Source organism: Passer domesticus, chromosome 7 (genome assembly GCF_036417665.1).
Source record: "Passer domesticus isolate bPasDom1 chromosome 7, bPasDom1.hap1, whole genome shotgun sequence".
Taxonomy (NCBI): Eukaryota; Metazoa; Chordata; class Aves; order Passeriformes; family Passeridae; genus Passer; species Passer domesticus.
In genome coordinates this window covers 34,275,615-34,299,116 of record NC_087480.1, presented here as the reverse complement: position 1 = coordinate 34,299,116, position 23,502 = coordinate 34,275,615, and the positions used below count along the sequence as shown (strand labels likewise).

The 23,502-nt window shown below is 45.2% G+C and overlaps 2 protein-coding genes and 1 long non-coding RNA gene across 4 annotated transcripts; 1 reads left to right on the top strand and 2 right to left on the bottom strand.

The window, feature by feature from the left end:
• Positions 1-1,332: 1,332 nt before the first annotated feature.
• LRRC52 (leucine rich repeat containing 52) lies at positions 1,333-4,765 on the bottom strand. 2 transcript variants are annotated; one of them, XM_064427600.1, is made up of 2 exons: positions 4,091-4,765; positions 1,333-2,139 (listed from the first exon to the last, which is right to left on the bottom strand). In XM_064427600.1, exons 1-2 carry the CDS (start codon positions 4,698-4,700, stop codon positions 1,880-1,882), a joined length of 870 nt encoding a protein of 289 aa, XP_064283670.1. In that variant the 5' UTR covers positions 4,701-4,765; the 3' UTR covers positions 1,333-1,879. The 2 variants fall into 2 exon arrangements, 1 of the variants encoding a protein (XP_064283670.1); XR_010366030.1 differs by having other exon boundaries at positions 2,025-2,139; positions 2,488-4,764.
• Positions 4,766-5,969: 1,204 nt separating this feature from the next.
• On the top strand, positions 5,970-17,114 carry NUF2 (NUF2 component of NDC80 kinetochore complex). Its single transcript, XM_064427599.1, has 13 exons — positions 5,970-6,107; positions 6,900-6,974; positions 7,846-7,922; positions 8,071-8,132; positions 8,965-9,062; positions 9,504-9,577; positions 10,756-10,852; positions 11,771-11,833; positions 12,463-12,600; positions 13,470-13,610; positions 14,394-14,569; positions 15,968-16,103; positions 16,331-17,114. The coding sequence occupies exons 1-13, from the start codon at positions 5,985-5,987 to the stop codon at positions 16,478-16,480; spliced, it is 1,410 nt and encodes a 469-aa protein (XP_064283669.1). The 5' UTR covers positions 5,970-5,984; the 3' UTR covers positions 16,481-17,114.
• Positions 17,115-18,186: 1,072 nt separating this feature from the next.
• On the bottom strand, positions 18,187-20,329 carry LOC135304784 (uncharacterized). The gene is made up of 3 exons (XR_010366029.1): positions 19,934-20,329; positions 19,647-19,747; positions 18,187-18,646 (listed from the first exon to the last, which is right to left on the bottom strand). It is a non-coding gene; the product is annotated as an uncharacterized LOC135304784 (long non-coding RNA).
• Between the last annotated feature and the right edge of the window lie 3,173 nt (positions 20,330-23,502).

Here is a 23,502-nt window from a genome sequence, read left to right as displayed (position 1 = left end):
CCCGTGCCCCCAGTGTTATAAATGAGAAGGCCAATATTCAAGCAGCAATCAATTTGTTAATTAATATGGTAAAGTATGAGCAATACAGTGCAGGGGAAGTTTTCCTTCCAACTGCACGCCGATAGTTGGGGCTTACAGATATTTATAGGGGTACTCATAAGCTTTCTCAGCAGTTTCTATTCCAAATTTTTACGTCACAATTCTATACACTGTTGTGATTTAGTTTTTCTCAGGATGTATCCTAGAAAGGAGTATCCCCATATGGTGGGGTCCAGCTTCTGAAGAAGTCTCCCAGCTGGTGAGGTCCAGATTCCAGATGCGGGTTCACCTTTTAATTGCAAGGACTATAAATTTCATAACAGTGATGTCCAGCTTCACTTGGTCAAAACTATCAATCCTTGAGTTGATGTTCATCTTCCTTTCTCAAGCTGCTTTTCACTGTTTTGTTAAGGCATCAAGATAAGCATGTTTTCTTTTTATATATTCTAAAGCTATAGTTTCAAAGACCCTTACTACAAGCAATATTCTAAAATTATACTTCAAAAGGTTATTATTGCAAAACTCTTTTTAGCTAGAAGCAGAAAGTTCCTGTCAAACAGCAACATCCTTAAAGCTTTAATTCAAATGCTCCTAAATCAACTTAAGACTTATAAAGGTTAATTGTAAACAAAGGATAGGCTCAAAGGCCTTCTTCCATGCTTTACTTCCTCAGTTATTTATTAGAATTGTCTTTATAACTGTGCTACAGTCAGTTTCCACACATATCCCCATCACAGATACACACGTTGCCTGTATGTACCTGACACAAAACACAGCTTTGTATTTCACACCAGCACACAGACATCATCATCCTCAGCCCTGCCCCAATCCCTTTCTGCCACTTTGCCCATTATAGCTAAGAGCTCTCAGCTCTGAGTTTGGTAATTCACACCGTGCTTGCTGAAATCCCCTGGTTCCCCCTGTTAGCTCACCAGACCCTGCAGTGTGGTTCACACGTGGAGTTGCTGTGCTGGGTCATGTAAGCAGACACTTCCCTTGGCAATTCCCAGCGCTGGTGGTAACAAGGATCTTACACCTCCCTGTAGACATAACTCTGACATTTTGGCATGGACACACAACCCATTTCAAAGAATATTTGGAGTGTGTAAGCAATGTTTTTACTTTATAAAACATTCCAGTTTTAGAGTTGCGTGGCACAAAAGCAGAGCTGGACTTTGCAGTTCTGTAAATGTTCACCCAACGGTGGCGGCACAGGTGATCTGGCTGTGCTGCAGGAGCACAGAGGGTTCTTTTGCTGTCACCAGTGTCATGGGAAAGAAAGGAAGAACCAGTGGGATCCTGGGCTCCTAAAAGTCCTGGTTTTAATCTCTTTGCCTTTCCAAAGCAGGAAGTTCTTAGATTCCCTGGGGCTCTAGCAATGCAGTAATTTCCTGGGGCTCCAGCTGCGTAGGCTGATCCCTGTAAGCCCTGCTGGGTTTTTTGGCCAGGAAGGGCCTGGTGACCTCCTTGGCTACAGAACAGTGCCAGGACCTTTCCCGTGTTTCAGTGCCTTTTCAAGCCAGTCCTTATGTCCCTACTGTTCTGTGGTCCCAAGGTAGGGTGGGAGTGGAAATGCCTGGCACTGTGCACACCTCTCACACCTGCCTAAAATGAATATTTTGCCAATATCCTGAGTCCCAGTGGCAGAAGACTTGGCAAAGAACAGCAAGTGAAACTGGAGCACAGCAAGTGAAACTGGAGCACAGATACTTCCTTCTCTTGCAGTTTTATTTCACTTACCAAAAAAAGAAACAAAAAAATCTAGGGTGGGACAACTTGGGAAATCAGGCAGGAAGGGCCTGCCTTTGGTTCCCACAATGGGAGTTTAGAAGGGCTGATTCTAAGTGGCTGTGTCTTCCTCCTCCTCCTCCTCCTCTTCCTCTCCCTTTGAGGCATGGGCCTCGTAGATGACAGCACAGACGCCGGCCAGCCAGGCTGCCATGGTGCCAGCAAGGAATATGCAGAAGCCAACGAGGCCCAGAAAGACATAATCCTGCTTGTGCAGCTGGGTCAGGCAGCTGAAGTGGAGCTGTGCCTCTGCTGCTGGCATCCTCAGGGCACGCAGCCCTGCTGGGCTGTAGCAGGTGATGTTGTCAGCATCTGCAGAGAGACGAGCAGAAGCAGGACTCTCTAGCCTGTGTCATGATTTAATGAATAGGAGTGCTGCTAGAAAAATTATGGCAGTGCTTGCTAAAAGCCTGAAAAATAGCTGCAGACTTCATGCCCTCCCTCCCCCCACCATGGCCTGGGTAAAATCTGACAGCCAAACTCGTGCCAAACCTGTGCTAAACCCTTGCCAAACCACAATTCCCAGGTTGCCAGAATATTTTTTGCAGTGTTGGCTCCACAGGATTATATTGCCCACTGGATTATGCAACTGTGGCAAACTGCTGTCCCTGCCCTCCTCATCTCTGCTGATTGAGCACTTTCATCTTCATGTAAGAGCACCTGTGTTGTTTTTTTAAATCTCAAACACCTTCTACAGTGATACAGCCTAAATTATACTGGAATAATGAGTCTGCTGTGGGTTTGACAAGGAGGGTTGTTTGCAGTCATGCACAGCCTTACCTGCTCTGTGAGGCAAGCAGAGGCAACTCATCAATGATTCAGTTCCACTGAAATAACAACCATACCCTGTCATATTGCAATATCTGCAGTGATAAAACAGATGCTGCCTGCTCCCCTTCAAGTTATTGAAGGACCAGTGGGGTGCAGGGTGTGTCCCCAGCCATCCTCTGCAGGTTTTGAACCCCACAGACATGGTCACTGTGGTGGGGACACTGCTTGATGGACAGGATGGAAGAGCCTGAGGGAAAGGGAGCACTGCTCCACGCATGGGGTGGGATGGGAGTGGTGGAGGGGAATGAGGCATGGAGGATTTTTATTGCATTACTGTAGTGTATATGGCTGAGTGATGTTGTTCATGCTGATCTTGCTACTGGTCCTGATGAAAACTGAAGAGCTTTTATCTCTCTGTTACCCAAACCCATCCAAACTTGGGCAGCTTTGTGTCAGCCCCCAGGCTGAGCTCCAACTCTGATGCACAGATATTTCTGAAGGCCAGGAGCCTTGCTAAAGGCCAGGCTGGGGTCTGCTTGCAGCAGGTTCCAGGGCTCTGCCCCAGTATCCCTGTGGCCTGGAACAACCCTCAGTTTAAGGCTGCCTTTCCTCCTCCTCCCCTCCCCAACAGCCTGCAATGAGCTTTATTCTCCTGTTGCAGGGTTCAGAGGGTTATCTCCAGTCTCACTGCTGAGAGCTGTACTTTATTCCACTCTTCCATAATTGCCTGTATGTGGAAAAAGAAACCCTTTATTGTCTATAAGGAGCTTACTACATCTAATAAAGGCACTGTGATGTCTTTAATTCAGTTCTGTCCTAACACCAGCTTCCAGCTGCCCTTTCCTTTTTTCCCCTTGGGCTCTTTTGTGGCCCTTTGTTATTCAGTGGACAGACTTTCTTGACCAATTTCTCTCTCACCATTGTGCCCTGCACTACTGAAACCAAAGATTTTCTTGTTCATGTGTGCTGTGTTGTGGCTCTTTCCAGTCTGGAAAAGCTAAATCCATGTGCTGCAGCTGCAAAGCAAAACATCACCCTTGGGACCAGTGTTTTTATGGGAAAGGGAACTGGCCTCTCCAAGGCCCAGCTATAGAATCTCTCAATATGAAGGGCAACAGCTGACTTTGGGGTGGAGACAGGGCAGGAAATTCAGAGCAATGATTTTCCCAGTGCACATCTCCCTGGAGCTCTGTGGGGCTCCTCGTTCTTGGCGCTGCAGCCATGGGGTGCTGTGCAGGCACAGGGACACCTGAGGCTGGATCCAGGTGTTTTAGGGAAGCAGCAGTGTCCCAGCTGCACATTACACCTCCCTGGCTGAGGAGGATGTGAACAAGAGGGATCCCTCATGTGTGTAACCCAGCTGCTCCCATCCCTGGTTTGTGTGACAGCAGAAAATGGCATGCAGTGGCACAGCCCCGTGAACGGAACTTTGGGGAAGGAGAACAGAGGGCTCTCTCTGTTCCACACAGATCTGTGCTCACACAGCCCTCACCTGGAAAATGCACATCACTCTCCACCATCCAGGTGATGAAGTCCAAAAAGGAGCAGTTGCAGTGCCACAGGTTGTCACTGAGCCCCAGCAGCCTCAGGTTGGGCAAGTCCCGGACAGTGCTGGTGTCCAGGAAGGTTAAGCCAGTCCGGCTCACATCCAGGTGCCTCAGCCAGGAGTTGTTGGCAAAAGCACCCTTCTCGATGGCCACAAGGTTGGGATTGTCTGAGATCTTCAGTACCACCAGGCTGAGGAGGTGGGAGAAGGTGCTGAAGGTGACCTGTGTGAGGTTGTTGAAGCTGAGGTCCAGGTAGACGAGCCTGGCCACGCCAATGAAAGTGAAATCCAGGTCATCCCCCAAGAGGTTCTTTCTGCAGTCCAGATAGACCAAATCAGCCAGGAAGCTCAATTCCACAGCCGGCAGGTACGAGATGTTGTTTGCTGCCAAAATCAGCTGCCTGGTGTCCAGAGGGATGTCCACAGGAAACCCCTGCAACCGCTGCCCAGTGCAGTTCACCTCCAGGTACTGACAGCTACACCTGCTCGGGCAGCTGATCCCCTGCAGCGCCATCCCCAGAAGAAACACGAGGCTCAGGGACCATGAAGGAGACATGGTTGGAGACCTTCCAGGCCGCTTAGCCTTTCATGGACTGCAAGCAGCCCCGTGGCAGCCGCAGTGCCCTGCCAGCCATGCCAGGAGGTGTCCAGCTGCCAGGCTGTCGGGAAGCACTCCGTGGCTCACCTGAGCCCTTGGCAGAGTGCCCGGCTGGAAACCGAGCCTGGCTTTTACATGGGCAAGTGCGGAACAGTGGCTGGAGCGTCTCTGTCTCACACTCGGTGCCAGGTGACAGCTCCGTGGTGTCAGTGGCTTGCAGAAGCTGCCTGTTTTCGGGGACACTGCTGTGACCGTGCTGACCTGCTTCCAGCTGAGTGGAGGTGCAGGAAGCTGTACGTGGTGTGGGAGCTTTGTGGGGAGAGTGTGAACAGCCCAAATTTTGTCAGAAATGCTGTCACACTGCAGGGGGTGGTACTGGTTAGGCAAGAGTCCTGTGCAATGCTGGGCTGGCATTGTCTCCTTCCAGGAGCCAGGAGGTTTTATCCCATCTGGAGTAGCATATCTGGAGATCTGGAGACACAAGATCTGGGTCTGGAGATCCTGGCACAAGATGTGGAGATGTTGGAGCGGGTCCGGAGAGGCCATGAGGATGCTCAGAGGACTGGAGCAACTCTGGTGTGGCGACAGGCTTATGGTGAGACCTCACCTAAAGGGATTTTGGAAAAGAGGAAGAGTGACTCATTACACAGGCAGGTGATGAAGGAACAAGGGGGAATGGCTTCAAACTGAAAGAGGGCAGGTTTGGAGTGGATATCAGGGAAAAATTCTCCCCTGGGAAGGTGATGAGTCACAGGGTGCCCAGATAAGCTGTGGCTGCCTGGAAGTGTTCAAGGCCAGGTTGGACAGGGCTTGGAGCACCCTGGGATAGTGGAAGGTGTCCCTGCTCATATCAGACGGAAAACTAGGTGAACTTTAACGCTCCTTCCAGGAATTTTATGACTCTTCCAGAGGCGGTGACGGAGAACCAGAACCGGAGAGACACCACCGCCTCACCACAACTTCCCCTCACGGCCAACGGCCGCGGTGGGGCGGGGCGGGGCCAAAAAGCCACGCCCACTCGCCACAGCGCGGCCGCTGATAGGTTCGGAGAGGGCAGGAACGCGCTTAGCCCCGCCTTCCGATGACGATGCGCTCTCTGATAGGCCAGCGAGGGTGCGGGGGCGGGGAGCGGCGGATTCAAGCGGCGGGCGCGCACCGGAGCCGCCGTTGTGCCGCTGCCGCGTCCCCGTCATCGCCGTGTCCCTGCCATCGCCGTGTTCCCGTCACGTCCCCGCCGCCGCTATGGAGACCATGACCTTCCCCCGCTACAGCCCCGACGACATCATCAGCTACCTCCGCTCGCACATCCTGGAGGGCGCCGAGGCTCGCAACCTGGTCAAGGGCGACGTGTTCGGCAGCCCCAGGGTGCGTGAGGGGGGCGCGGGGCGGGCCCGCCGGCCGCCGTGTGGGACGGGCCCGGGGTGGGCTCGGGCCTGGCCGGGAAGCGCCGTGGTGTCACCAGCGGCACACGGCCCGTCTTCTTCCCCGGTCCTGCGGGAACTCGGTAAAAACAGCCACGGCGTCCAGTTCCAACACCTTGCCGGATCCTTTTAGTGCTTTGAAACCCTCCCCTGCTCCACCCCCTCTCGTCACCCCGAGCATTTAGTGTTGGCGAGGGAAGAAAAGCGGCTTTAAAGCGGAGTTGATGCCTCCGAGTGATTCCTGGCGCTGTTGTTTCGTTTTGAGCCTGCGGTGGGAGGAGTCTGGCCCTGCTTGCTTAGATGGCTTTTAAGAAGCAAAGTTGATAATTAGTGCTATAAATGAAAAATTGTCTGGCTTGTGATTTTTTTTCATCTTCATTTTAATAATCTAATGAAGGGCACTCGTTGCTACAGGTTTATCATTTCTGTGACCTTTTTTTAGGTTTTTGGCATTGCTTGGTTTGGAAATTGCTCAGCAAGCAGCAGTGTAATGAAAACCAATGCCTGGCATACACATTCAGGGCTGTAATTGCCCAGAATGACTGCTGCCCCTTGAAAGTGGATTATCAACAAATAATGCTTGAACTGGAAAATGTTAAAAGTGAAACTCTGTTGTCTTGGCTGGTCAGTGAATTCAGCCTTCGTGGGTTAAAAGCTGAATGCTTTCATGGCCTGGCCTGGGAGCCCTGAGTAATCAAACATATGGAATCCTGACTCATGTCCTCTCTTCCTGCAGCTTGAGGTTTTACACCTGATTTACCTGAGAATCCTGCAGAAAGTGTGTGGGATCCGGCTGGAGCACGCCTACATGGTAGGGCTGCCTGTGGCAGGGTGATGGGGTGTGAAAGGAAAAGGATACTGCACTTACCTGTTCTTTGGGGTGCTGAGGGTGCCAGAAATGGCTGTAAGGTCCGGGAGGGAGTGGACAAGCTTTTGGAGGGACACCATGCCTTGAAAATCCATACTGGGCTCCTGCCTTTGGCCATGGCTGGAGGAGGTGGGACTGATCTGGAAGGAATGTAAATGTTGCTTTTGATACTTGATCATCTCCACTCCTCCATTCACTGAGGGGAACATGAGGAGAGGCTGATACCCAAAGTTAATTTCCTACTGTCTCTGTTAGGCAAGAACTGATTCTTCAAAGTGAGAGTAAATGGCTTTGTCTCATGGCTTTTCTGGATAAACTGAAAGGGAAGAGTATTATGTGCACGAGGAACTCTGTTCTTCCCAGGCAGTGCCAGCACCTGCCATGCTGTGCTGTGAGGTTTAAAATGTCAGAGAAAGGGGACAATGTTCCACTACATTCCCCTCCTGACTTCTTCATGAAGCAGCTGAGTGTATCAATTTTGGGGTGTTTAAAGAAGGAGCTTCTTGCTGGTAGCTGTATAATGTGCTGCACAAATTATGACCAAAATAAAACAGAGTTTGGATTCATTACAGAGTTTGTAATGTTGCTGCTTTAGTTGCTATTGTATTTTTTTGTCTTTTTCAGCCAAAGTTGACCTTTAAAATAGTTGACCCCTTGTTGACATTTTTCAGCCTTTAACATGCTTTCCCTCTGCATAGGAAGATCATCCTCAGTGTTCTTAATCTATGGGAATTATTTTATGCTGTGGAAAACGCTGCATAATTTTGTTTTAAGTATTCTCCACTTATGCACTGACTCTCTTTTTACTCTTCAGATGCCCCTCAACGTTGACATAATGTACCCCCAGATCCATGAAGGCTTTCTGCCTGTCTGTAACTTGTACATTCACATGTAAGTAGAAGATGCTTGCTGGGCAAATGCTCTGGGATGAGAGGACAAGCTCCATTTTGTAGCAGATGGGTACAGGACAAGAACAGAGCCATGGCCACAGGACCTGAGTCAGTCCCTGCACTGAGGTTGTGTTTTGTTCTCCTTGCAGGGAGCGCTTGCTGCCCATGTGCCGGATTAGTGACTTCCAAATTGCTGATGTTTTAAACCCAAGTAAGCAAGTGCCTTGTAATCCTTGTGTTTCCTGGGTACTGCTTGCTGTTCCAGCTGCTTTTTCTCCTTGGGCATAGCCAGATGGGCATCTAGTGTGGAGAAGTGTCCTTCTGGCTGCTCTTCTGATCCTTAAACAAGCTGGTTCTAGTGGACAGCTCTTGTTCCTTATGTGGGCTGGTGCAGGTCAGTAACTGAGGACAGCTTTGAGTGCTGTGAATCTGTTGGGCTGTGACATACTTACAACACTGTAATCATAGATGGGGATGAAAATTACCCTGACAGCTCTGGAATGCTTTAGGATTTCTTACGCCTGTGCTCCACTCCTTTCAATACCCAATTGTGATTCTGCCACAACACAGACAACTTGGAAAATGCTGCTCTGAAGAAATCTTTCACTTCTGGATCTGTCTTGTCTAAATTCAAAGCTTTTGTAATCATCTTTCAGAAAGTTTTCTTGGAATAAAGACAGAAAGCCCCTGCAGTTCAAATTGCTGCCTTCAGAACAGAGAGGTTCTCTCTTCAGAGCTGTAGTTCAAGATTGACACTCTTTCTCCCTGGCTGCTGTTTGAATGGGAGGCTGTGTGTTAACAGCCTTTTCTCCCAGGTGCCATTATTCATTTGTTAAATTACACAGAATTACTAAGTGTTGGTAACCAGCTTGGTGCTGGTTTTTGTGTAGTCTGAAATCTTTGCAAGCTGAGTGGGGGAAGAACTAATTTGGACTGTGGTTTGTAATTTCTGTCTCCTTGAATTACACTTGGCCCAACTTTTTTGAAGCAATTGCAATGCTTTTGGAAACCAGCTCGGTGAGCTCTTGCAATTCCTGTTTCAGAGACCAAGAGGACTGTTCGCTTCTTGAGTGGCATCCTCAACTTTGTGAACTTCAGGGAGTTCCGGCGTGAGGTCTACCTGGAGCTACAACAGAGCTATGTAAGATTAGGTGCTGATTTATTCCAGATGCCTATAAAAGTTTAACTGGTATTAACCTAAAACTAAGAGCATGAAGATTGCAGTTTAACTTGAGGTTTATGTAACATGTTGGGATGTAAAATGTAGCCAAGTAATTCAGGAAGGTACTGATTATTACTTAGGATATTACTGAAAGGGTATTTTTTTGTTGGGTTGTTTTTTTTTTTTTTCTTTTCCCAATGACTTATTGGGCACTTCAGCCTGGTAAGTAAAGGATTGAGACCTCATATCATTTTGAGAAAAGTTAGGTGCAAAAGTTGGTTGTAGGTGGCTTCTGTTCTGAATGTAGTTCATTCCAAAGTAGTTCAGAGATGGTGCATTTCATGTGAAATAACGAGCAAGGCTCTAATAAAAGCCCAGAGAGAAACCACACTTCTCTAAAATTAAATATTTAACTTGCAGAAATTAGCTATGGAGAAAAACCAACACCTGGAGGCTGTGAATCAGGAGGCTGCACTGAAGCTGGAGAAACTGAAGTGAGTGTGAGGAGTAAGCACTGTGAGATGCTCTGCTTGCTTTGCCTGCTCAGGCTGGATCAGTGGGCCAGTTGTGTGAGGCTCAACAAGTCTGAGTGCAGAGCCCCATTCTTGGGTCATAATAACTTGGTTAAGTGCTACAGGCTTGGGGAAGAGGGGCTGGAATGTGGAGAGGAACACAGGGGAGGAGCTGGGGGGATGCTGGGTGGCAGCAGCTGAACAGGATCCAGCAGTGTGGCCAAGGAGGCAATGGCACTGTTCTGTATCAGCAAGTGTGACCAGCAGGACCAGGACAGTGACCATCCACCCCCCTGTGGCACACCCTGAGTGCTGCATCCAGTTCTGGGCCCCTCACTGCAAGAGGGACATTGAGGGTGTCCACAAAAGGGCCATGGAGCTGGGAAGGGTCTGGAGCACAAGTCTGATGAGAGGGAGCTGAGGGGGTTTATTCCCTGCTGGCAGAGAAAAAAAACCCAAAAACCTTTACAGTGTTGCATTGAGGGAATCCTGTATTTGTGTGTGGAGAAACTTTTTGCTCTTTCTTAGCTTTTAGTGATGTGTCTTTAGACCTTCAACAGCTGGAGGAAGCTCATCTTTAACTTAATAGATGAGTAAAGTTGTCTTCCTTAGTTATTTGACATGTTTGCCACAATCTCTGTTTTTCAGGCCATTTAGCCCTACTGCCTGTATCTTTGCACCATTAAGTTTTGTTTTTGCTTGTGGATAATAGGATGAAGGAATGGCTGGTTTCCAAGAGAGCTTTCAAAACAAAGTGGTTTTTTTCTGACAGCTGCTCTTGGTGTGTGCTACACAGGGGGTTCCCTAGCTGGGATAGGGCTACACTAATATCAGCTATTTGTAGGACAGGTAATATGCAAATTTCATAAATTAAAGTCATCACCAAAATTGGTAGGAGTGTTGTACTTTCATGCTTTGCTTAACATGATCTTTACACTTATGTTTGTGCCACTTCTTGCCAAAATAGCTCTTTAGAGTATGCTTCAACTGCAAAATCTTACCAGCAAAGGAAAATGAGATATATTCATTTGAGACTGTCTTGCTCTGATTACTGAAGTTACTGGCTGTAAACTCTGTGGAGACAGTGATTGTTTTATCTGCTGTACTCTGACTGGACTATAATGGTGCTGAAAGTGCCCAATATCTTTATTTTCCCTCAGCACAGTCCCAGTTGAACACGAGGCAGAGATCAAGCAGCTCACAGAGAGCATTCGGGAGCTGGAGCAGCTGCTGAGGCAGGACTATCGTCGGAAACAAGTAGGACCTTGTTCTGTATTGCTCTGAAAACTGCTGTGGGTTCCTCTCTTCTCTTGATTTTATTCCCTTCCCTCTAACTCCATGGATAAAAGGGACTTTTCTGATTTAAAACAATGGCCATTTTAGCAAGATGCTGTTGGACCTTTCTTTGTTTCACTGTAAGGAATGTGAAATGTGCTTTAAATCAGACGTGGGGAATACAAAGGTAGAGTTGATTCTTTTTTTGAAAAGCATTTCTGCAGTGACTTGGGAGATGCACATCACACTTCCAACAGGAACACAGGGATGTTCCTCGTTGTTTTCTATTTGAATTCAAAGAATTGGAACTGGAGGTGAGGCATGGCAAGAAATGAGGCCCAAGAAGGGTCACTCAAGGGAATGCCTGGCAAAAAGAATAGTGTTAATTGCAGGGGTAACTTTTCAGCAGTGGAAACTTGCCTCTCAGGTCTCATAGACAACTTCTTTAGCTTCTTTGGGAGAAAGAAAATAATGATCTATAGGTAGGATATTTTTGTTTTGTCAAGTCATGTCTCTGTTATTAGCATTATTAACCTTGTGTTTGACTATTATTTGGGACTTTTATATAAATTATATTTTTCTCTGAAGAACAGAGCCCCTGGCAAAGAAAGTTGTGGGGGTATAATTGCCAGGGTCAGTGAGAATAGGGATGGCCAATTTCTTATCCCTGTTCCTAGTTACCTACTGCTGGCTGTCTCCCCAGTGCTTCCAGTGGTTGATGACAATATTGTCCTTTCCTGCCTTTGAAATCTTACAGACTGCAGTTTTTTCTGTGGATTATGGCACTCCAAAGGACCCATAAATGAAATTTCTCCTGTGGACAGATCTATGATAAAGATAAGGCAGGTAGCTGCTGTAGAGGTGGTTGTTGAAAGCTTGATGTTTTTTTTTTTTTTCCAGACAGCTTTGCAAGAAGTGACTTCTCAAAAGAAGACAGATATTGCTGAGAGAACCCAAAAACTGGTGAGTACACCTCTGTGTGGCTGCTGGCTGCAGATCAACTGAGAGATCATCTCTCTTTTTAGGGTCAGATTATTCTTGGAACTAAGTCACTAGAAATCTGGAGCTCTGAGGTGCTGTGGCTCTACCTTGCATGCATACAGTGGGCTAGTGAGGCAGAACAGGAGGTTTTGCACTTGTTGCTTTTCTCCCAGGGTGATAGAGCTGGCTCTGGAATGCTGCAGTCACTGCCTCAGTATCCCTAGGTCAGGAGTTCTGAGGGAGAGAGCTTGTGGCAATATGGTCTGATGGGAGGGAGGTGTCCCTGCCCATGGCAGGGGGTTTGAATGAGATGCTCTTTGAGGTCTTTTCCAACCCAAACCCATTCTAGGATTAGCTGGCAGGCTTTTGGTAAAAAATACCAGTTAACTGCTGTTCTTCTGCACCTCTGTAAGCAAATGTGGGAAGCAAAATAGGCTGTTGATTGCTTTGATTTGGAATGTTAATGCTGTTTAGAGGAATTTATTTTTAGAACTTCCTAATGAGGAGTGACTACACACCAAAGAACCTGTCTTAGTCACAAGACCATGGCAGAACAATTTCTCTTTGTTCACCTAATCACTAATATTGAAAGTGTTTGTGTCATTAACTAGAATGAGTGTAAAGTGTCTCTGGCTACTTTGAAAGAAGAACAAGAGCAGCTGAAATCCAAAATTGTGGAGAGTCCAGAAGAACGGAAAAGTTACAACGAGATGATGAAAGAGACTATTAAGAAATTGAAGAGATCTAAGGTGAGGTTTTCCTCTGTCCACACAAGCAGGTATTTAGAAAAAGTGTGTTTTACTGGACTGCCATTATCTGGAACTGTTTCTTGAGTGATGGTGAAACACCAGCAGGACAGTGGTTAGTCTGAAATGAAATCACAGCCTCAGAAAATTGAAGGTTTGTGGTAGAGGTGGTGGATTATTTTTGATGGGCTGTTTTTCCCTTTTGAAAAGCAAGATTGTAGTCACTTGTAAAACCAGGTGTGGAACTCTTGAATTTATACCTGTTTGACTCTTTTCTCTCCAGAGGAGACAACATTTTGTCAGCTCCCAAATATCTTTGGATTTAGAACATGTGCTTCATAGTGCTTCTGTTGTCATTCACTGTTTCTGGAATTGATGGCTGCCTTCACTAATATGCTGAACACTGAGTTCCCTCCTAGATTTTTTTTTTTTAAACTATAATGTTCACTCATTTTTGTGGTTTGAGATTGCTCACACTTCCATGAAATTTGCACTTTGCCTCTGAAGGTTATTTTTGTTCCAAAGGTGTAAACTCAATTGCTGTAATTTCAGGTACAAAGCTTTACATAACTCTTATTTTACTAGTGTAGAATTTCTTCACTGCACAGCTTTTTATTCTGAAAGCTTGAAAAAGCTGATTACTGATTAGTTCAGTGTAAAACACTTTTATGTCACCTTTATTTCTGTGCTTCTAAATAAATGCCTCTCTTTTATTATTTTTTTACAAAGTGAAGAGCTCATTTTACTATCTCTTAAATATTACTTCTAAGTGTCTTGTAACAATGAGGGGAAGGTTCAAAGTTCAATATGCTTTAATTCTGTAAAAAAGAACTCTAAAGCTGTTTATTGATAGTATTTTTCTCTCTTTAAAGCAAGAAGTTACTGAGAAATATGAAGGTTATAGAGATGTAGTAGAGGTTCTGCCATCATGCCAAGTGGAATTGCAGTTATACCAAAGGAAGATGGAAATACAGGGAGAAAATGTGGAGAGACTGGCCAGTGTCTCATCAGAGGTCAGTATTATCCAAATTATATCCTGTTAGGGAGAATTTGATGTCTAAGCAATGTTCCCCTCCTTCCTTTTCACTGTAGAGAATGGCTTTTTGAAGTTTCCCAATTCTTTCTTAAAAGTGTCAGTAAAACATTGCTGCTGCTTTGCTGGGTGGCACTAGCTAATGTACTATGCACTAGCTATTGACCACTTTGAATAGTCAAAGCCTTCGTTGCCATAGAAACCTGACCTAAAATAGTTGGAGCTGTCTTGGGGTTGTTGGTAGGAAATGATGGGAAAAGAAAAGTGAAATCGAGTTTCTTCTGCCTTGAGAGTGGAAGCTAAGAATAAAAAATTGTTACTTCAGGAAGAGTCACGCCTTAAGTGCCTTTAAATTTATTAATATTACTAAGCCAGACATTCTCTGATGAAATGTTTGTCACAATACAGTCCCTTGCTATTTGCCACCAGGTTTTGGGAGAATGCAGTTGTTAGGAGCAATTCCAAAAAGACTCCATACCATTTTTTGGTATTTGTATGGCCTGTGTTCAAATGTGGCTTGGCAAAAAGCTGTAGCAGAAGTCACAGTCACTTCTGAAAGTCATCCTAAGGGTCTTGTCCATTTGGATGTATTTATAATCAGAGAAAGACCAGGGAACTGGGATGAGGAGTTGGCAATCAAACCTTCAAAAAGCAGCCAGCTAATTGTAATCTTAGCACATTTACAGGCTATGCTGTCTTGATAATTTCCCACCCCCATTTAATTAATTTCTATTTCATTTATCTCTGTACTTCTGTACTCTAGGCCAGAAATCTGGAGGACCAACTTGAGAGTGCTCAGGTAGAGCTGAAAAAGGCCAAGACAGATGAAATGTCCCTGAAGAGAGTGGTCACTGCAAAACATGAGAAGCTTGCCACAGCTGAGATCCAGCTTAAAAAGATGCGTGAAGACATTGAGCAGCACAAGTGCACTGTGCTCGAGTATGGAGGAGCTGATGTTTCTGCCTGCTGCTGCTTTATGTCTTTGTTATGTGCTGCCAAAGTCCATGTCTGCTACAAACACACAGCTTAGCAGTGAGGGGAAAATGAGCAGTGTGGGACAGCTCTGTAGGAAGACCAGTAATGCTGCAGGCAGGGATTTGGGGTCTCAAATCAATAATTGCAATGTGACTTGACAGCAATTCTTTTATTGGAGCACTAATTTAATTTATAATGCTTATTCTTGATTCTTTTATCTTCTTAAAGAGAATGTCACATTGGGATAATTTTCCAACTTATCAGACTTCAACAAAGCCCCATTTGCCTTTCATGAATTTTTCATAATTTCCCTTGCCACTTTTGCTCATTATCAAAGATGTTCAAGACCCATGGGGAAATGGGGCTCGCATCTCAGAGGAGCATTATCCTGACATGATGCTTCTAAAACAAAAGGAAAAGTGTCATTTGATCAAAGCCTCTCAGCCCCTCTTCCTTCCTCCCATATGCTGAAGGCAGCACCAAACTGCAGCCCTGGAAGGTCCTGGCTTCACTGTGAGCTTAGTGCTGAACTGCTAGGGAGACAATTGATTTTTAAACAATTTTCATCTACACAGATAAAGAGGAAAGGGAATATGGAACATTATTGGCTGGGGTGGAAGGGAGCTGCTTGCACATGGCTGAGAGAGTCAAGTAAGATTTAGCCATGCTTGAGGTTTGTGTGGTGTGCAGAATGGCACTTAGTGTGTTGTACCAGCTAAAGGAGATTATGTGGGAGGAAAATATGTTGGGCATTGGGAGGGATTTCTGGACAGAAAGGTGCTTGGACCTTGGCATGGGCTGCCCAGGGGGGTGTGGAGGCACTGCCTCTGGAGGTGTTCAAGGAAACACCAAGTGCCCTGGTCAAAGTGACAAGGGGGTGTTCATGGGTTGATCTCAGAGGTCTTTTCCAACTTTAATGATTCTGTGAAAAGTAGCTTTTGATTTAGCAGTGAAAACAACATAATCTTACTCTCTTTTTCTTTGAGAGTTGCTGCCTATTTCTGTTTTTAATGTGTCAGGTATTTCCCTTGAGTGATAAAATTAAATGCTTTGATAAGCAAGAGGGGAAGAGAGGTAACCTCAGTTGAAGAAAAGAGTTTTAGTTGGTGAATAAAAGAATATGTCCTGACTGTTTCCTTGAGGTGGGAAGGTGTAACTCCTGCTGAGTTTCACTTCTTGTACCTAAGTTGTTGTAGTTTAAAAATCACATTAATTTCTGAGATAGTAAATTCTATATATCATTGCTTCTGGAAGCTGCTGATTTTATGCTCATAAAATGCAAGGTTTGCTCACTGTGGGCTTCAGTTTATTCTGGAATGAGCCAAAAGCTCAGTACTAACTTTTTCTTCCTGTCACCTTTAGACATTTTAACAAAGTCCAGGAGAAGAGGGGTGCTGTGTATGACAAAGTTATGGCCATTCGCAAGGAAATCAAACAGAAAAAGGACAAAATTGAGCAGCTGAAGGACGATGCTGAAGAAAAAGCAACAAAAGCCAAGGTGAGGGGGTTTTTTTACCCCCAAAATCTTCTTACATTCCTGCTGTAGTGTGGACAGTGCAATGACCCTCTAAGCAGCCTCCCCTGTGTTCTGTAAATGCTGCTTCTTAAGCTATGGATGAGATATCCCTGTAATCATTTGAGTCCACTCACTTGACATTGATGCTTGATCAAGATTTCACTTTGCTGATGGAATTTTTTTCCCCCTTCTTTATTTTCTCTTTCCAGGAAATACACCTAATTTTGAAGGCTGTATTGGACAAGTGTCATGAATCTCTCCTTAAGGCAGTAAAGACTTCTGCAGCCTCAAGAGCAGAAAAAATTGATGAAATAAGGGAAGGGCTGTTCAGCATTCAATCTTCTGTAAATGCTTCTTAGGCCTGTCTGAACTTGTGTTCTGCTTTTCATTGTGTTCGTGCTCATACCTGAACTTGAGAGCTTCTGCTTTGCAGGGGAGGGATAATAATTCCAGGCAAATCCAGCTTTCTCCAAAACCATGTCAGAACACGTTTAGCTTTCCAGGCTGATCCTGATGTCATGAGCTTGCTGATGATGTGGATAAGAAAACACTCAGTTTCTGGTGTTTCAGTCTGCATCTGGTTTTAGTGGTGATATTGCAAGCCTTGCTGTCACCAAACTGCTCAACATTTTAGACAGAACCGTGCATTTGTAGAAACTGTTCTGCAAACTTTGATCTGGGAACTCCTGGTGCCTTGGTCTGGCTTGAATGTTCAAGATAAGTCAGGAACAGGTGATGCTCCACCACCATTATTCAATCAAGATGAAATCCTGACAAAGCAGTAGCATCCACCTAAATGCCAAGTTGCTCTCATCATAAATATTTCTAACTGTAAATACTCAAATACCATTTAAATATCATTTTAGTTAACAGTACACTCCCTGTCAATGCTTGAACTCATTGTGTCTGCTTTGTGGGGTATTGAACCCTCATCTGTGTTCATCAGTCTGTGTTAGGATGCTATTAAATGTAGATTGATGTTTTCTACCTTAACTTGTGAGTGGTTTTCATTATTTGGAAAAAATAAAGTGTTAATTTTTACACTAGTTGATATAAAGATATTTAAACCTTTTTCTCTTGGGTCTTTCCACTCCCCTAACAGACTTTGCATAAGATTTCAGTTGAATAATGTTGCTGTGCACATTTGTAGGAATGTGTGCTATGAGCAGTCTCTTGTGATGAAGGGAGGAGGATGATTCAAGCCATCTTTCAAATTCTAATTCTTCATCTCTCACCAGCTAGCAAGTCAGTCAGGAAGAGCAGGTGCTTGTTCCTTCTAGAGCTCTTTTGAAGGCATCAGACCCTTCTAAAGTTTTGCTTTAAGCCTTTTTTTTTTTCACTGTAACAGAATTGTTTAAGTTGAAAAAGCCCTCCAAGATGAAGTGCAGCCATTAACCCAGCCCTGCCCCCTCCACCACTAAGCCCTTGTCCCCAAGTGCCACCAGTGGACTTTGGAATATTGCAGTTGTATTTCCTTCTTTATAAAGACTGGCTGGGGAAAGAGATTCCCAAAAACTTCCAACATCCTGCAGGGGATTATTCCAATCAGCAGGCCAAGATTCTTAGGCTACAGAGATGATGCTTGTGTATCCCAGTGATGAGGAAATTGCAGGACAAAGAAAAAGCTGGAGTCTAGTTCCTGCTCTCAGAGATTTTGGGTAAAATAAAAGGCTGCAATTCATGAAGAAACAAAAACCTGGAAATCAAGTTTTCTTATTTCCAATAGGTTCTTGTGCTTTCACTGCTGCTTCTTTGTACCTAGAATACTTACAAATAAAACATAACTAAGGCATGATTTATCTAGAGATAATTGATTCTAGGTGTGAATTAATTCCTACTGGTGCTTGTCAAAAACTTCTACCCACCTTGAACCATAGGGCAAGGCAGTGGGGGGAGTTTAGTGGGGCCTGGAGAGCAGGGAAAGGAGAAGGGTTTTGCTGAGGCAATATAGCTCCCTTTCCCTCAAGAGGGCAGTGTTAGTCAAAATTTTCTTTTTTTTGTTGTTTTTGTTTTGTTTTTTTTCTAATCTTTCTGCCTTTGCTACTGTTTAAAAGTGTAGTTTTTTTTTTTTTTTGCTTGTACTTTAGTATTTAATATACAACATAAAGCTTGTAACAAGTTTGCATCATGCTGCTTGGGCTGGCCACACTTTTTTGAAATGTGTGGAGTTATTAACAATAATCTATCTCTACACAAGTTTTTTAGTTCTGCAAGCAGAAAAAATAATGGTGGCTAAGGTGGGAAATGGGTTAACAGGACACCTTTTAGGGGATGGAAGGAAATCTCTTTATCACTCCTCTCTTGCCCTTACATCAGACCATGGCTGGAAAGATCTTCAGAGCTGTCTCAAAAGTCAGATTTTGTAGGTTTTAGGTGGGAATAGGTGAGCCAGGTTTGTATTTTCACATTTCCAGCTGCTGGGGCAGGGGGATGAGCTGCAGAGGAGCTGGAGTGCTGGCCACTTGGTGGGGATGTTGGCACGGAGAGTGGCCCTGGATTCACGTTCCATTCCTGCCACAGCTCTGCTGAGGAAGCCAAAGGAAAAACCTGCTGAATCCTCAGCTTCAGGATAACAGCTTTTCAGCACTCATATATTCCAGGACCAGGTAAGCTACAAGTTCAAACTTAGTGACATATATTTCCATCTAAAGATATGACCCTCGATGCTGCCAAAGCAGGAGCTACTCCAGAGGAAGGAGCCTGCACTGGGGAGTCTGCTCCCTGTTATTTCTGCAGGGGAATTAGGAGGGAGTGTGAAAGGCTCAAGTGCGTGTAAATCACGAGGTTGTGAGGTGCAGATAAAGAAATCTGGCAGATAAATGCACCCGTGTGTTGAGGTCTCTTGTAGCTAGGGCACATTTTGGAAAGATTCTCTTGATGTTTCCATCAGGCTCGTTAAAGCCAATCCTTATTATGACACAGTAAAATAAATGGCTGGAGATACCTGGAAAATAAGACCAAGGAAAACTTGGAGCTGAACATCCAAGTTCTTGTTGCCTGCAAAATTCCTTTTTCTGAAGGAAAATCTGTTTCTTGAGATGCTATAAATGGGGAAACTATGTGAGAAGATAAAGTTGCAGTTGCAGGAGTTCCCGTGTGATTTTTCACTGAAAAATTTTATTACCATGAAGCTTTTGTCCCTTTTTCCCCAGGAAGAAAAGACAGAAAGGTGTTCAGGAGCTGAGTTTCTAATGGACAGCACATTAAACAGTCCTTACAGCAAAGGGAGAGTCTGGAGGCTGGGACAGTGATACTGAGAAAGGCAATCACTGAAAAATGTACTTGCAAAGAGAAATGGGCATTAGAAGGGAAAAAAAAAATCACTGTTTTTGCAAGCTGCAAGTCCACCTGGGGAGGACTGGGAGAGGCCAGTGTTTGTAGAAAATGAACAAACAAAAGGAGGGAAAACCCAGGTTATGTTGAGGTTTCCATAGCAACACAATGCTTTTCCTGGAAAACTCAGATGATGAGATCTAATCTATCTGCTGTTTAACTCTTGCATGCAGAGCCCTTCTCTTGCCTTACCTGTCTCCTCCACAGCACAGTCCCTTCTGATGGGTGAGCTGTCACTCCACCACGGTGGTCTCCGTGGGGAATGATGTTCCTGAGCCAAGGCTGCTCCTGCTCTGTCCAAAGCACACAGAAAAGGAAGAGCTTAAGAGGCAGAGGCACCTTTTGTGTGTAGGGAGGACTTGCCAGGTGTGCTGACCCTGGGCAGCCTCTGCCTCAGGTCTGTGGGAGACTTTCTGTGGCTGTTTGGAGAGTTCATCAAAGCAGCCTGACTCTAATTTGTGCCTGACTCTAATTTCTACCTGGTATTCTGCCTGCTGAAAAGCCCCAGCTGTGGGGAGTGGGAATCCTCAGTGGCTTGGGAGTTTCTTGTGGAGGAAGGTGGAAGGGTGGCAGCTTTTGCCTGACAAAAAGGACAGTTGGGAGAGTGGGCAGCACCACGAATGTTCATGAGATGGGTACTGCTCTCAAAAATGTAGAAAGGAGGGTTTGTTCTGGGGAAAGAGTGGATGTGAGACCCTGTCCTGGTGCAGCAGAGAGGAAATGGATTCTGCTCCCTGCCTTCTGAGCAGGCTTTGGAAGACAGGGGGGGAAAGGGATGGAAGAGTTTTCTCAGTTTCTGGGGTCCCCTGCATGGTAAGTAGTCACAAAGAGAGGGTGGTAAGGGAAGGCAGGGATCCCAAAGGATGCTGAGTGTGTTGTCATAGAATCAGGGAATGGTTTGGGTTGGAAGGAACCTGAAAGCTTGTTCCAACACCCCTGCCATGAGCAGGGACATCTTCTACTGTCCCAGCTTGCTCCAAGCCCCATCCAACCTGGCCTTGGGCACTTCCAGGGATGCAGGGGCAGCCCCAGCTTTGTGGGCACCCTGTGCCAGGGCCTGCCCACCCTCACAAGGAAGGATTTCTTCTCTGATGTGTTTGTTACAGGCCTGTTAGGGGCCTGGCAGTGACCAACCCCTGCAATATTCAGCAAAAGCAATATTCTGTTTAATTTATGTTTGGGTTTTTTTTCCTCTCTGACTGTTCTGTTATTAACCTGTTATTGCTTATTGAGCCCTGAAGATTTGTGAATAGAAAACAACCATCATTACAATATTTAAAAGAAACCCAATTCAGAGGGGTTCAAAGACCAGTAATCCAGGTATGTGCCAATAAATAGGAAGCAGTGCTTTATTATCTCTTCACAAACCATCCCCTATCTTTAAACATTTATTATATTCCCTCTTATTTCTCCTGACAGCCACCTGTTCAACTTGTGACCTGTTTGTAAAAATCTGCACACCATCTATCAGAGGGATGCACTCACTTACAAACTTCTGTTCTGTGGGCATTGAGTAAATTATTTCTTTAAGATCATATGGCAGATCTATAATTAATTAAACCCACCATGATATTAGTGCAAAATAATTTCGCCTTTCTAAAAAGGTAAATGTAATTTGCCGATCTGGTATTTGGAAGAATGCTTTCCCCAAAATCAATTCCTTTAGTTTCCAGAGAATAGAAATGAGAAGCAATCTCATTTTAATTATATCTCTTTATTGCTAACAAAGGAATGATTTATGCAATTAAATTAACTGGCTAGAAAATTATTCTCAGCTGGGCTGTCCTAATTCTTTGCTTTCTGAATTGCAGGCTCTTACACTTCTCTATGTAGATTAATTTTTCTGATATGCAAACAATGCTCCTTGTGTTCATTTTTAACATTTTTTATTCACAGCTCCCCTTTTCTTAGTGTCAATGACATGAGTAATATTTGTGCACTGCTGGGCTCCGATTCAGGCCTTTTTTTATGCAGAAAGATTGGGGGAAAAAAATCTTTTCTTTTGAATCTCATTATTGCAGAGCAAGGTTTTGAAGTTTTCTTATCTATCACTGAGAAACAGCAGCAGGAACATGGAGGGACTGCAAAGATGTCAAAGGATGCAAACTTTTGACGGAAAATGTATCAGCACTGGGGAGACAGGTGAATTTGCAGTTGGTGTTAAGAAAGCATTTTTTAATGTATTCCTCTTATACCTCTGTCTCCTTGCAGCCAGGCAAAAAGCTGAAACACAAGGGGAAAAAAATGAGACAGATTTATGTTGCACACAGACTCAATAGGGAACAGATTTGGGATTTTTTTTTCTCTTTCTGCCTGGGATTACCTTGCAGTGGCTGGCCAGAATGCAAGCTTTACAGATATTTGGGCTGAGGGGAAAATTACCATGTAACAACACATTGTGACCATGTGCCAACACAGCCTGACATCCTCTGAATGGGGCATTGGTGTAATGTGCTGCTCTAAAGCAGCAGTGAACATATTGCAGAGCACGTGTTGGCTCTGTCTGAGCTGTCCTGCCCTGTATCAGTGGAGATGTGTCAGCTGGGCAGGGTTTGCTGTGCTGGCACTCTGTGCTGCTGTCAGATGGCTCTGAGCTGAGAGAAAGGAGCTTTGGGTTGGATGTTGGGAAGAAATTCTCCCCTCTGAGGGTGGGGAGGCTCTGGCACGGGGTGCCCAGAGAAGCTGTGGCTGCTCCATCCCTGGCCAGGCTGGGCATGGCTTGGAGCAGCCTGGGATGTGGGAGGTGTCCTTGCCATGGATGAGCTCTTTTAGGTCCCTCCCAACCCAAACCAGGCTGGGATTCTATGAAATAAAGTAAAAAAACCCCAGGGTTTTTGTCTGGGTTGGAACGTGGAAAGGTCTGTGCCACTGGGGTTCTGAAGGCTTGTGAAATTCCAGATAGGAAGGACCAAGTTGTGATCATTTGGGTGGGACAAGGAAGCATTTTGGGCCTCTCTACTTGGACTGGGGATGATCCAAAGGGAATCTTTCCTCTGGGCTGCATGGCTGCTGGCTGGGTGAGGGAAGGGGCAGTTGGTGCAATGCCTCTATTGACTGCAGTTGTTCTCCTTGTAAAATCAGCATAAACTCAATTTGCTTAGGAAGTGGGATCACACTTATTTATTGGAAGAACATTTCTCAAAGAACAGTTGCCCTTGGCTTACTGTCAAGAAGTGATTTTTAAATTTTTTTTTTAATTAAAAAAAAATTTCCCCTAGTTCTGCAAATTCCCTGCACTGAGTTCAGTTCTCCTGCATGAATACCTTGGCTCATACAGGAAATAATCCTTTGCAATGCCTCAGGAAGATGCTGTGAGGTGTGAGTTTACCAGCAGTCTGCAGAGAAGGCTTTGAGTTCAATATTATCTATACAGCAGGAATGGTTAGAAATCAATAAGATGAAATTCATGACAAATGCTACCTTTAGGGAGGAAACATCTGATTAAAAAAATGAGAAACAGCTGCCTAGGCAAGCAGTACTGCAGGGAAGGGTTTGGCTTCAGAGTGAATCACAGACAAGTGAGTCAGTGATGTGCCTTTAAACAGAAATCTTGTTCCTGGAAGCATTAATAGGAGTGTCAGGAGCAAGTTGTGGGGTCGGGGGAGAGATATGACTGCTCTGTGCTGCTTGGTGAAGGCTGGCAGAATGTATCCAGCCTCGCAGCCTGCATTTCAAAAGCCAGGAATGGGGAAAGAACTGGGAAATCATGATCTGGGGGATAAGTAATGACAAGCCTTACAGAGGGAGAAAATTAAACTTCACTTGCAGCAGGAGAGAATTAAGCTGATAGCAGGAAAACCTCCACCACAACCTTCAATTCTCACCTATCAGCCCACCTGGAACCCTCTGGATGCGCCCTTTGGTCCCCAACCCCACCTGCTTTTGCTCTTAGCTCCTGCTACCTTTTTCATTCTGATTTAGCAGCAAATTCCAGTGGGGGCTGGCACTGAGAGCTGTTCCTGGTGATGGCCAGGGAAAAGGTTTGATTTCTCAGTGCCAGAAATCCTCCAATTCCTTTGGAACAAGCACGGTGTGTGAGTAAGCAAAA